Source organism: Triticum dicoccoides, chromosome 1B (assembly GCF_002162155.2).
Source record: "Triticum dicoccoides isolate Atlit2015 ecotype Zavitan chromosome 1B, WEW_v2.0, whole genome shotgun sequence".
Classification (NCBI taxonomy): domain Eukaryota; kingdom Viridiplantae; phylum Streptophyta; class Magnoliopsida; order Poales; family Poaceae; genus Triticum; species Triticum dicoccoides.
In genome coordinates this window covers 49,728,979-49,744,081 of record NC_041381.1, presented here as the reverse complement: position 1 = coordinate 49,744,081, position 15,103 = coordinate 49,728,979, and the positions used below count along the sequence as shown (strand labels likewise).

At 42.6% G+C, this 15,103-nt stretch overlaps 1 protein-coding gene across 1 annotated transcript in view; it reads right to left on the bottom strand.

Moving 5' to 3' along the window:
- Positions 1 to 15,103, bottom strand: part of LOC119350098 (protein STIP1 homolog) — a 49,388-nt gene that overhangs the window by 3,535 nt on the left and 30,750 nt on the right. The window contains exons 3-4 of the mRNA XM_037618097.1: positions 831 to 914; positions 216 to 329 (exon numbers count right to left, since the gene is read on the bottom strand). Coding sequence (XP_037473994.1) covers positions 216 to 329; positions 831 to 914 — 198 coding nt within the window. The remainder of the gene's footprint in view (positions 1 to 215; positions 330 to 830; positions 915 to 15,103) is intronic.

Below are 15,103 nucleotides of genomic sequence, written 5' to 3'. Positions count from 1 at the left end.
TCGACTAATCGTCGACTAGCCTACCAGCCGCGCGACTCGCTCCTCAAGCCAAGTCGCCTGCGCAAGCCAACCTCGCTCCAACGACTCGGCGATTAGTCGACGATTAGTCGGCGACTCAAAAACCTTGCAAGAAACTATAAATTATAATGCATGCAACATAAACTGAAATGCTGGAAAGCTAAACAAAGCAAGAAATATATGGTGCTTTAATATACCCGACTGTACAATTTTGCTGCGACAGCATAATCTTTTTTCTTTAAAGAGATATTCCCTAGTGATATAAGCTCTGATGCCACGATTTCCCGTTTAAGCATGGGCTCCTCCTGAACCTACAGAACATCAATTAAATCAATTCTATGCAGGATACATGTGATACATTATATCTGACAAAACAACCTTAATGTTTGCTGTAAATATATGGAGGAAAAAGGATTTGATTACATAAGCGTATCTTTTCTCAAATTTCTATGACTGCACAAGCATAATATTTTGAGTACTCGTGATAATCTCCTAACATTCATGCTCAGTATTGTAAGTACAAAAATTACCGCCAAAATTGTCATAAACTGGTACAATGTTTAGGTAGCTATTAATATCAACATGGCACATATGCAGATGTCCTCCCCAGCCGCAATGCTCCACAAGTTTTTTCAGAAAAAAATGGTTACGGAAGTGTCCAGTACAGCATGCCACAGCTGCAGCCAGTATGAAAAACAAATGCCAGAAAGGGAAGTACAAAAAAAATTCAGTATGGAAAATAAACAAAGAAAATGGGTACCCAACAAAATTAAATTCATGGACTTGACAAAGCTCAGATGAATGTACAACACCTTAACTAGGAGCTTGATACATTCTGTTGAGTTAGCATCTCTAGCAGCCATAAGAGGTGTCAAACCATTTACCATCTTGTTGTACTGGAGAAATATTAAGATATCAGCTCCAATGGTCAATACATAGAACTAAACTGATGAGGCAAGCCTTCAGCAAACAAAATTGATTCAGTACACCTGCAGTAAAATCAGTGAGAAGGTTAATTTTATCAAGATAATGCCACAGTAAAATCTGTCTTCTTCTTAAAGATCCATTTATTTTCTATCGCTCGCCGATCATCGGGCAAGTCAGGCAAAGTCCATACTTTGTTTTCATACATGGATTCTATCTTGGATTGCATGGCTTCTAGCCATTTGTTGGAATCTGGGCCCGCCATCGCTTCTTCATAGTTCGAAGGTTCACCGTTGTCTAACAACATGATTTCCAGGACAGGGTTGCCATACCACTCTGGTGTGGAACGTGTCCTTGTGGACCTACGAAGTTCAGTAGCAACTTGATCAGAAGTACCTTGATCATCATCATTAATTTCCTCTCCAGTCGGTGTAGGCACCACAGGAACGTTTTCCTGAGCTGCACTACTTTCCGGTTCAAGAGGTAGTACTTCATCGAGTTCTACTTTCCTCCCACTTACTCCTTTCGAGAGAAACTCTTTTTCCAGAAAGGATCCGTTCTTGGCAACAAAGATCTTGCCTTCGGATCTAAGGTAGAAGGTATACCCAATGGTTTCCTTAGGGTATCCTATGAAGACGCATTTTTCCGACTTGGATTCGAGCTTTTCAGGTTGAAGTTTCTTGACATAAGCATCGCATCCCCAAACTTTTAGAAACGACAGCTTAGGTTTCTTCCCAAACCACAATTCATACGGTGTCGTCTCAACGGATTTAGACGGTGCCCTATTTAAAGTGAATGTAGCTGTCTCTAGAGCGTATCCCCAAAATGATAGCGGTAAATCGATAAGAGACATCATAGATCGCACCATATCCAATAGAGTGTGATTATGACGTTCGGACACACCGTTACGCTGAGGTGTTCCAGGCGGCGTGAGTTGTGAAACGATTCCACATTTCCTTAAGTGTGTACCAAATTCGTGACTTAAATATTCTCCTCCACGATCTGATCGTAGGAACTTTATCTTTCGGTCACGTTGATTCTCTACCTCATTCTGAAATTCCTTGAACTTTTCAAAGGTCTCAGACTTGTGTTTCATCAAGTAGACATACCCATATATACTCAAGTCATCAGTGAGAGTGAGAACATAACGATATCCTCCGCGAGCCTCAACGATCATTGGACCGCACACATCGGTATGTATGATTTCCAATAAGTTGGTTGCTTGCTCCATTGTTCCGGAGAACGGAGTCTTGGTCATTTTACCCATGAGGCATGGTTCGCACGTGTCAAATGATTCATAATCGAGAGACTCTAAAAGTCCATCAGTATGGAGCTTCTTCATGCACTTGACACCTATGTGACCAAGGCGGCAGTGCCACAAGTATGTGGGATTATCGTTATCAACTTTACATCTTTTGGTATTCACACTATGAATATGTGTAACATTACGTTCGAGATTCATTAAAAATAAACCATTGACCATCGGGGCATGACCATAAAACATATCTCTCATATAAATAGAACAATCATTATTCTTGGATTTAAATTAGTAGCCATCTCGCATCAAACAAGATCCAGATACAATGTTCATACTCAAACTTGGCACTAAATAACAATTATTGAGGTTTAAAACTAATCCCGTGGGTAAATATAGAGGTAGCGTGCCGACGGCGATCACATCGACCTTGGAACCATTCCCGACGCGCATCGTCACCTCGTCCTTTGCCAGTCTCCGCTTATTCCGCAGCTCCTGCTGTGAGTTACAAATGTGAGCAACGGCACCGGTATCAAATACCCAGGAGTTACTACGAGTACTGGTAAGGTACACATCAATTACATGTATATCAAATATACCTTTAGTGTTGCCGGCCTTCTTGTCCGCTAAGTATTTGGGGCAGTTCCGCTTCCAGTGACCCTTCCCCTTGCAATAAAAGCACTCAGTCTCAGGCTTGGGTCCATTCTTTGACTTCTTCCCGGCAACTGGCTTACCGGGCGCGGCAACATCTTTGCCGTCCTTCTTGAAGTTCTTCTTACCCTTTCCCTTCTTGAACTTAGTGGTCTTATTGACCATCAACACTTGATGTTCTTTCTTGATTTCAACCTCTGCTGACTTCAGCATTGAGAATACTTCAGGAATGGTCTTCACCATCCCCTGCATATTGTAGTTCAACACAAAGCTCTTGTAGCTCGGTGGGAGCGACTGAAGGATTCTGTCAATGACCGCCTCGTCCGGGAGGTTGATCTCCAGCTGGGATAGGCGGTTGTGCAACCCAGACATTTTGAGTATGTGCTCACTGACAGAACTGTTTTCCTCCATCTTACAACTATAGAACTTGTCGGAGACTTCATATCTCTCGACCCGGGCATGAGCTTGGAAAACCATTTTCAGCTCCTCGAACATCTCATATGCTCCGTGTTTCTCAAAACGCTTTTGGAGCCCCAGTTCTAAGCTGTAAAGCATGCCGCACTGAACGAGGGAGTAATCATCAGCACGTGATTGCCAAGTGTTCATAACGTCTTGGTTCTCTGGGATGGGTGCTTCACCTAGCGGTGCATCTAGGACATAATCTTTCTTGGCTTCTATGAGGATGATCCTCAGGTTCCGGACCCAGTCAGAATAGTTGCTGCCATCATCTTTCAGCTTGGTTTTCTCTAGGAACGCGTTGAAGTTCATGTTGACATGAGCATTGGCCATTTGATCTACAAGACATATTTTGCAAAAGTTTTAGACTAAGTTCATGATAATTAAGTTCATCTAATCAAATTATTTAATGAACTCCCACTCAGATTAGACATCCCTCTAGTCATCTAAGTGTTACACGATCCGAGTCGACTAGGCTGTGTCCAATCATCATGTGAGACAGACTAGTCATCATCGGTGAACATCTCCATGTTGATCGTATCTTCCATACGACTCATGTTCGACCTTTCGGTCTCTGTGTTCCGAGGCCATGTCTGTACATGCTAGGCTCGTCAAGTTAACCCTAAGTGTTCTGCATGTGTAAATTTGTCTTACACCCGGTTGTATGTGAACGTAAGGATCTATCACACCCGATCATCACGTGGTGCTTCGAAACGACGAACTTTAGCAACGGTGCACAGTTAGGGGGAACAATTTCTTGAAATTATTATAAGGGATCATCTTATTTACTACCGCCGTTCTAAGTAAACAAGATGCATAAAACATAATAAACATCACATGCAATTATATAGTAGTGACATGATATTGCCAATATCATATAGCTTCTTCGATCTCCATCTTCGGGGCTCCATGATCATCTTCGTCACCGGCATGACACCATGATCTCCATCATCATGATCTCCATCATTGTGTCTTCATGAAGTTGTCACGCCAACAACTACTTCTACTTCTATGGCTAACGCGTTTAGCAATAAAGTAAAGTAATTTACATGGCGTTCTTCAATGACACGCAGGTCATACAAAAATAAAGACAACTCCTATGGCTCATGCCGGTTGTCATACTCATCGACATGCAAGTCGTGATTCCTATTACAAGAACATGATCTCATACATCACAACATATCATTCATCATTCATCACAACTTCTGGCCATATCACATCACATGACAATTGCTGCAAAAACAAGTTAGACGTCCTCTAATTGTTGTTGCATCTTTTACGTGGCTGCAATTGGGTTCTAGCAAGAACGTTTTCTTTCCTACGAATAACCACAACGTGATTTTGTCAACTTCTATTTACCCTTCATAAGGACCCTTTTCATCTAATCCGCTCCAACTAAAGTAGGAGAGACAGACACCCACTAGCCACCTTATGCAACTAGTGCATGTCAGTCGGTGGAACCTGTCTCACGTAAGCGTACGTGTAAGGTCGGTTGGGCCGCTTCATCCCACAATACCGCTGAAGCAAGAAAAGACTAGTAGCGGCAAGCAAGTTGACAAGACCTACGCCCACAACAAAATTGTGTTCTACTCGTGCAATAGAGAACTACGCATAGACCTGGCTCATGATGCCACTGTTGGGGAACGTTGCAGAAAATAAAAAATTTCCTACGGTTTCACCAAGATCCATCTATGAGTTCATCTAAGCAACGATTGAACCCCCGGGACCCTTCCGGTACAATACCGGGTGACCCCAAAACTTTCCCGATGGCCGAAACAACACTTCCTATATAGTTTTCTTTACCTCTGGACCATTCCGGAACTCCTCGTGATGTCCGGGATCTCATCCGGGACTCCGAACAACATTCGGTTTGCTGCATACTCATATTCATACAACCCTAGCGTCACCGAACCTTAAGTGTGTAGACCCTACGGGTTCGGGAGACATGCAGACATGACCGAGACAGCTCTCCGGTCAATAACCAACAGCGGGATCTGGATACCCATGTTGGCTCCCACATACTCCTCAATGATCTCATCGGATGAACCACGATGTCGAGGGTTCAAGCAACCCCGTATACTATTCCCTTTGTCAGACAGTATGTTACTTGCCCGAGACTCGATCGTCGGTATCCCAATACCTCGTTCAGTCTCGTTACCGGCAAGTCACTTTACTCGTACTGTAATGCATGATCCCGTGACCAGACACTTGGTCACTTTGAGCTCATTATGATGATGCACTACCGAGTGGGCCCAGTGATACCTCTCCGTAACACGGAGTGACAAATCCCAGTCTTGATCCATGTCAACCCAACAGACACTTTCGGAGATACCTGTAGTGCACCTTTATAGTCACCCAGTTATGTTGTGACGTTTGGTACACCCAAAGCACTCCTACGGTATCCGGGAGTTACACGATCTCATGGTCTAAGGAAGAGATACTTGACATTGGAAAAGCTCTAGCAAAACGAACTACACGATCTTGTGCTATGCTTAGGAATGGGTCTTGTCCATCACATCATTCTCCTAATGATGTGATCCCATTGTCAACGACATCTAATGTCCATAGTCAGGAAACCATGACTATCTGTTGACCAACGAGCTAGTCAACTAGAGGCTTACTAGGGACGTATTGTGGTCTATGTATTCACACGTGTATTACGATTTCCGGATAATACAATTATAGCATGAATAAAAGACAATTATCATGAACAAGGAAATATAATAATAATCACGGTCAAAAAAAATATAATAATAATCCTTTTATTATTGCCTCTAGGGCATATTTCTAACAGTCGGGCCACATGTACCGACAACAATAAGTCGTATGGTGACTTACTGACTTTTACACAATATATGTTGCATTTTGCATTTCGATTCAGAAGTGAGATTCCATCGGGAATCAATCATATATGTCTGAATCTAGTGATCCACATGGATATGTAATCACTACATCTATCAACTGCAGAGGTAGATGATTTTGTACTGCCAATGATATAAGTTATCGGAAAGAGATTCCACCTCTAGAGAATAGTTGGGTATCTGCGTGAACCCTTGTGCTACAATACTTGCTCTTTGTTTCACCACCTCGTTATTCTCAATTCTGTTTCCAGAAGAAAACTGGTGTAGGTGTTGCTTATGCATACCTTTCCATTTGTGAGCAAGATCATTTCTACCTAGATTATACCCTTTGTTTGAGTTCAGTCCGAGTGTTGTTCACACTTTGCCATGGCCATGGTCTTTGGATCTGAATCACTTGAAAGGTTTTTTCAATCTAGTTGAGAAATGTATGTCGACAATTGTAGACTTTCGGTTATATGTTTCTCCAGAATCTATATATCAATATATAGTTGATGGAAATATCGTTACCCATGGTGACTGCTCGCGATTTCCCAATGCGATTGAGTCGGGTATTCCAATGTCCCGGTCATTGTGTGCACTGTGACATGGGTTGGTGGAGGTTTCCCGTCCACTGGGTGTATGCTACCCATCAGGTGTTTGTCAACGTGAAGTTGACTTGCATTTACTGATTCACAGGCCTTGATATCCTTGCTTGCGAGAAGCTGAATCCTGATGTACTTCTGCCATACATCTCCCCCCGTTGCTTTCAATGGAAAGTGGAGTGGATTTTGTTGGTACCTCCACTCTTTCAAGCGTACTTTTGCAGGATTGTAGGATTGTGTGACACCTTTATAGTCCGTAAATGAATCTGGTAGGTTATTTGCAATGTGTTGCAAATCTTGTGAACGCATGGTTCAGCTCTTTGAGTACGTGGATTTGAGGCAGAAATGTGTTGAACATTCCACTAATTTCCTGGCATTTGTATGGTACTTGAAATCTCCCCCTAATGCTTGGAAATGTTCCTCATTGAATCAGCATACTGGCCTTGAATAACTCCCCATGTGAGGGGCTTGAGGTATTGACGGCAATACAGTTATTCCTCACATAGATCCCAACTATATGTTGAGGGGCCAATGATGTATGTCGGGTGGTGATATCGGTATGCAACCGAATTACCGCAGATAGGAAATACTTGGTAGATTTCCACGTATCAAAGACAGAGGGGAATAATATTATGCAGTTTGGTCATGAGCGTGTAAAACTACATGACTCCAACGTAAAGTTGGTAGGTTGCAATTCCAAAATAAAGATAATGCAATGAGCTTAACTCTTTGGACATGATTCTACCAAACCATTTTAAGTCTAGACATTAGGACAAATTGCTAAACTTCAATCCAAAGGCCATAGAGAATGCCTTCAACGAGAATTCTGCAATGTTATCCATTCGATTTGCTTGAAATCGATGTCAGATAATGAGCCAATGGTTTCGTGTGAATAAAGCACACACTTAAGACCATCATGTAGATATGTCTTTTAGAACCATGTAATACCTGAATAGTCTACTCAATGGCTGGGAAGAGCCACTTACCTCGACTTGATGCATTCAAGGAGTCTGAGTGGTTCATCATAGAATTTAAGGTATGGAAGCCTTAAAATTAGCTTCCCTATGTCACTTGTAGTGTGCATAAAATCCAAATGTTATTAGAATTTAGCATCATAATAATCATAAACTATTGGAATTGCTGATAGTTTCTGTTTCAACCCAATGTCTCGATGACCAAGGCGAGTATGCTAAGTTTGTCATGTACAAGACACTCTGGAAAACTATCTCGTACACAACATGTGCTACGGGTTGAGTCGTATGTGTAGTACAATCCAGATGATACACAGAGAATGTGCTTTCCATATCCGGTGCATATGGTAAAGAGAAGTTATTCGAAAATTCGAATTTGAGCCCGAGCTCATCTGCATCTGCGCTCACAAAAAAATCGGAATAAATACTAGAAAAATTCAAAAAAATTCAAAAAAATTCAAAAAAAATTGGGTGGTGGAAAATTTGATGCGTGAGGTACGCTCCAATTTTTAAAACATTTGGACTTCTGTGCAGCTCTCAGCATAAAAGACAAATCGAAGGTCTGTAAAAATGTGTACTGTTCATATACTGTTCTGGTCTGATTTTTATTTTTTGCTGAGAGCTGCACAGAAGTCCAAATGTTTTGAAAATTGGAGCGTACCTCATGCATCAAATTGTCTACCACCCAAAATTTTTTTGGAATTGTTTGAATTTTTCTGATTTTTTTACGAATTTTTTTTGACCGGGTGCAGATGCACCCGGGCACCGAAACGCCATTCTCGAAGTTATTTCTCTTTATTGTCATCATAAGTTTCGCTATTGAAACTATTTTGATGGATACCTCCATAGTTTAGTAGGGTACAAGTTAAACCTGGGAAGCAATGAAGCATCCCGACGTTACTCGAGTACCCACAGGGATAGTAAATATGACTCGAGTTGAGCCAACAAATACCTCATCGCGTCTAGCGATTTTAAAATATCTCCTTTCTCTCAATGAGAGTGGAAACATTGGACTTCCCTAAGTATAGAGTTTGTGGTGCATATGTCCACAAGGCACATATCATTTTTCATCCGATTAACTCCCGTAGAAATCTATATATGTTGGAAATATGCCCTAGAGGCAATAATAAATTAAGTTATTATTATATTTCCTTGTTCATGATAATCGTTTATTATCCATGCTATAATTGTATTGATAGGAAACTCAGATACATGTGTGGGTACATAGACAACACCATGTCCCTAGTAAGCCTCTAGTTGACTAGCTCGTTGATCAACAGATGGTTACGGTTTCCTGACCATGGACATTGGATGTCATTGATAACGGGATCACATCATTAGCAGAATGATGTGATGGGCAAGACCCAATCCTAAGCCTAGGACAAAGATCGTGTAGTTCATATGCTAAAGCTTTTCTAATGTCAAGTATCTTTTCCTTAGACCATGAGATTGTGCAACTCCCGGATACCGTAGGAATGCTTTGGGTGTACCAAACGTCACAAGGTAACTGGGTGGCTATAAAGGTGCACTACAGGTATCTCCGAAAGTGTCTGTTGGGTTGGCACGAATCGAGACTGGGATTTGTCACTCCGTGTAAACGGAGAGGTATCTCTGGGCCCACTCGGTAGGACATCATCATAATGTGCACAATGTGACCAAGGGGTTGATCACGGGATGATTTGTTACGGAACGAGTAAAGAGACTTGCCGGTAACGAGATTGAACAAGGTATCAGGATACCGACGACCGAATCTCGGGCAAGTACAATACCGCTAGACAAAGGGAATTGTATACGGGATCGATTGAGTCCTTGACATCGTGGTTCATCCGATGAGATCATCGTGGAACATGTGGGAGCCAACATGGGTATCCAGATCCCGCTGTTGGTTATTGACCGGAGAACGTCTCGGTCATGTCTACATGTCTCCCGAACCCGTAGGGTCTACACACTTAAGGTTCGATGACGCTAGGGTTATAAAGGAAGTTTGTATGTGGTTACCGAATGTTGTTCGGAGTCCCAGATGAGATCCCGGATGTCACGAGGAGTTCCGGAATGGTCCGGAGGTAAAGATTTATATATGGAAAGTTGTTGTTTGGGTTCCGGAAAAAGTTCGGGTTTTTTCGGTATTGTACCGGGAAGCTTCCAGAAGGTTCCGGAGGATTCCGGAGGGGTTCGGAGGTCCGGAAATTATTCCACCACGTCCAATACAGTAGCATGGGCGGTAGGGGGCGCCCTAGCCTTAATGGGCCAGGGGCACCAGCCCCCCCAAGGCCCATGCGCATGGGAAGGGGAAAACCCTAAGGGGGAGGGCCTCCACTTGACTTGGGAGGCACTCCTCCCCCCCTTGGCCGCCGCCCCCTCCTCAGATTGGATCTGAGGGGGCCGCCCCCCCTCTCCCTTGCCCCTATATATATGTGGGGGTGGGAGGGCAGCCGCACCACAAGTTCTGGCGCAGCCCTCCCCCTCTCCCAAGTACTCCTCCTCTCCCGCGGTGTTTGGCGAAGCCCTGCAGGATTGCCACGCTCCTCCATCACCACCACGCCGTTGTGCTACTGCTGGATGGAGTCTTCCTCAACCTCTCCCTCTCTCCTTGCTGGATCAAGGCATGGGAGACGTCACCGGGCTGTACGTGTGTTGAACGCGGAGGTGCCGTCCGTTCGGCACTAGGATCTCCGGTGATTTGGATCACGACGAGTACGACTCCTTCAACCCCGTTCTCTTGAGCGCTTCCGCTTAGCGATCAACAAGGGTATGTAGATGCACTCTCCTTCCCCTCGTTGCTGGTTTCTCCTTAGATAGATCTTGGTGACATGTAGGAAATTTTTGAATTTCTGCTACGTTCCCCAACAGTGGCATCATGAGCTAGGTCTATTGCGTAGATTCTTTGCACGAGTAGAACACAAAGTAGTTGTGGGCATTGATTTTGTTCCATATGCTTACTATTACTAGTCCAATCTTGTTTTGACGGTATTGTGGGATGAAGCGGCCCGGACCGACCTTACACGTACTCTTACGTGAGACAGGTTCCACCGACTGACATGCACTTGGTGCATAAGGTGGCTAGCGGGTGCCAGTCTCTCCCACTTTAGTCGGAACGGATTCGATGAAAAGGGTCCTTATGAAGGGTAAATAGCAATTGGCATATCACGTTGTGGTTTTGCGTAGGTAAGAAACGTTCTTGCTAGAAACCCATAGCAGCCACGTAAAACATGCAGGCAACAATTGGAGGATGTCTAACTTGTTTTTGCAGGGTATGCTATGTGATGTGATATGGCCAAGAAGAATGTGATGAATGATATGTGATGTATGAGATTGATCATGTTCTTGTAATAGGATTCACGACTTGCATGTCGATGAGTATGACAACCGGCAGGAGCCATAGGAGTTGTCTTTATTTATTGTATGACCTGCGTGTCATTGAACAACGCCATGTAATTACTTTACTTTATTGCTAACCGGTAGCCATAGTAGTAGAAGTAATAAGTTGGCGAGACAACTTCATGGAGACACGATGATGGAGATCATGGTGTCATGCCTGTGACGATGATGATCATGGAGCCCCGAAGATGGAGATCAAAAGGAGCAATATGATATTGGCCATATCATGTCACTATTTGATTGCATGTGATGTTTATCATGTTTATGCATCTTATTTGCTTAGAACGACGGTAGTAAATAAGATGATCCCTCATTAAAATTTCAAGAAAGTGTTCCCCCTAACTGTGCACCGTTGCGAAAGTTCGTCGTTTCGAAGCACCATGTGATGATCGAGTGTGATAGATTCTTACGTTCACATACAACGGGTGTAAGCCAGATTTACACACGCGAAACACTTAGGTTAACTTGACGAGCCTAGCATGTACATACATGGCCTCGGAACACAAGAGACCGAAAGGTCGAGCATGAGTCATATAGTAGATACGACCAACATGAAGATGTTCACCGATGATGACTAGTCCGTCTCACGTGATGATCGGACACGGCCTAGTTGACTCGGATCATGTAATCACTTAGATGACTAGAGGGATGTCTATTTGTGTGGGAGTTCATAAGATGAACTTAATTATCCTGAACATAGTCAAAAGATCTTTGCAAATTATGTCGTAAGCTCGCGCTTTAGTTCCACTGTTTAGATATGTTCCTAGAGAAAATATAGTTGAAAGTTGACAGTAGCGATTATGCGGACAGAAGAAAGCTTATGTCCTTAATGCACTGCTTAGTGTGCTGAACCCCAAACGTCGTTTGTGGATGTTGCGAACAACGGACGTACACGTTTTGATAACTACGTGATAGTTCAGTTAAACGGTTTAAAGTTGAGGCACCAAAGACGTTTTCGAAACGTCGCGGAACATATGGGATGTTTCGAGGGCTGAAATTGGGATTTTAGGCTCGTGCCCATGTCAAGAGGTATAAGACCTCCGACGATTTTCTTAGCCTACAAACTAAGGGAGAAAAGCTCAATTGTTGAGCTTGTGCTCAGATTGTCTGAGTGCAACAATCACTTGAATCGAGTGGGAGTTGATCTTCCAGATGAGATAGTGATGTTTCTCCGAAGTCATTACCACCAAGCTGCTAGAGCTTCGTGATGAACTATAACATATCAGGGATAGATATGATGATCCTTGAGGTATTCGCGATGTTTGACATCGCGAAAGTAGAAATCAAGAAGGAGCATCAATTGTTGATGGTTGATGAAACCACTAGTTTCAAGAAGGGCAAGGGCAAGAAGGGATACTTCATGAAACGGCAAATCAGCTGCTGCTCTAGTGAAGAAACCCAAGGTTGAACCCAAACCCGAGACTAAGTGCGTCTGTAATAAGGGGAACAACCACTGGAGCAGAATTACCCTAGATACTTGGTAGATGAGAAGGCTGGCAAGGTCGGTAGAAGTATATTGGATATGCATTATGTTAATGTGTACTTTACTAGTACTCCTAGTAGCACCAGGGTATTAAGATACCGGTTCGGTTGCTAAAGTGTTAGTAACTCGAAATAAAAGAGCTACGGAATAAACGGAGACTAGCTAAAGGTGAGCTGACGATATGTGTTGGAAGTGTTTCCAAGTTTGATGTGATCAAACATCGCGTGCTCCCTCTACCATCAAGATTAGTATTAAACCTGAATAATTGTCATTTGGTGTTTGTGTTGAGCATAGACATGATTGGATTATGTCTATCGCAATACGGTTATTCATTTAAGGAGAATAATGGTTACTCTATTTATTTGAATAATACCTTCAATGGTCTTGCACTTAAAGGAGCGGTTTATTGAATCTCAATCGTAGTGATACACATTTTCATGCCAAAAGATATAAGATAGTAATGATAGTACCACTTACATGTGGCACTGCCATGTAAGTCATATTGGTATAAATCGCATGAAGAAGCTCCATGTTGATGGATCTTTGGACTCACTCGTTTTTGAAAAGTTTGAGACATGCGAGCCATGTCTATTGGTGTATACGCATGAAGGAACTCCATGCAGATGGATCGTTTGGATTCACTTGATTTTGAATCACTTGAGATATGCAAATCATACCACATGGGCAAGATGACTGAAAGCCTCGTTTTCAGTAAAATGGAACAAGAAAGCAACTTGTAGGAAGTAACACATTTTGATGTGTGCAGTCCAATGAGTGCTGAGGCATGCAGTGAATATCGTTATGTTCTTACTTCACAGATGATTCGAGTAGATGTTGAGTATATTTACTTGATGAAACACAAGTCTGAATTATTGAATAGTTCAAGTAATTTCAGAGTGAAGTTGAAGATCATTGTGACAAGACGATAAAATGTCTATGATATGATCATAGAGATGAGTATCTGAGTTACGAGCTTTGGCACGCAATTAAGACATTGTGGATATTGTTTCACAATTAATACCGCATGGAACACCATAGTGTGATGGTGTGTCCGAACATCATAGTTGCACCCTATTGGATATGGTGCGTACCATGACGTCTCTCATCGAATTACCACTATCGTTCATGGGTTAGGCATTAGAGACAACCACACTCACTTTAATAGGGCACCACGTAATTCTGTTGAGACGACACCGTTTGAACTATGGTTTGGAGAAACCTAAGTTGTCGTTTCGTAAAGGTTTGGGGCTGCGACGCTTATGTGAAAAAGTTTCAGGTTGATAAGCTCGAACCCAAAGCGGATAAAATGCATCTTCATAGGACATCCAAAAACAGTTGGGTATACCTCCTATCTCAGATCCGGAAGCAAAAGTAATTGTTTCTAGAAACGGGTCCTTTCTCGAGGAAAAGTTTCTCTCGAAAGAATGAGTGGGAGGATGGTGGAGACTTGATAAGGTTATTGAACCATCACTTCAACTAGTGTGTAGCAGGGCACAAGAAGTTGTTCCTGTGGCACCTACACCAATTGAAGTAGAAGCTTATGATAGTGATCATGAAATTTCGGATCAAGTCACTACCAAACCTCGTAGGTCGACAAGGATGCGTACTGCTTCAGAGTGGTACAGTAATCCTGTCTTGAAGGTCATGTTGCTAGACAACAATGAACCTACGAGCTATGGAGAAGCGATGGTGGGCCCATATTCCGACAAATGGTTAGAATCCATGAAATCCGAGATAGGATCCATGTATCAGAACAAAGCATGTACTTTGGTGGACTTGCCCGATGATCGGCAAGCCATTGAGATAATGGATCTTTAAGAAGAAGACGGACGTGGACGGTAATGTCGCCGTCTATGAAGCTCGACTTGTGGTGAAGAGTTTTTCACAAGTTCAAGGAGTTGACTACGATGAGATTTTCTCATCCGTAGCGATGCTTAAGTCCGTCGGAATCATGTTAGCATTAGCTGCATTTATGAAATCTGGCAGATGGATGTCAAAACGAGTTTCCTTACCAGTCTTCGTAAGGAAAGGTTGTATGCGATACAATCAGAAAGGTTTTGTCGATCCTAAGGATGCTAAAAGGTATGCAAAGCTCCAGCAATCCTTCTAAGGACTGGAGTAAGCATCTCGGAGTTGGAATGTACACTTTGATGAGATGATCAAAGATTTTGGGTGTGTACAAAGTTTATGAGAAACTTGTATTTCCAAAGAAGTGAGTGGGAGCACTATAGAATTTCTGATGAGTATATGTTGTTGACATATTGTTGATCAGAAATGATGTAGAATTTCTGGAATGCATATAGGGTTATTTGAGAAGTATTTTTCAAGTGAAAACCTAGATTAAGCTACTTGAACATTGAGCATCAAGATCTATGAGGATAGATCACGCTTAATGATACTTTCAAATGAGCACGTACCTTGACATGATCTTGAAAGTGTTCAAGATGGATCAGTCAAAGAAGGAGTTCTTGCCTGAGTCGTAAGGTACGAAGTTAAGAGTTAAAGCTCGACCACGGCAGAAAAGA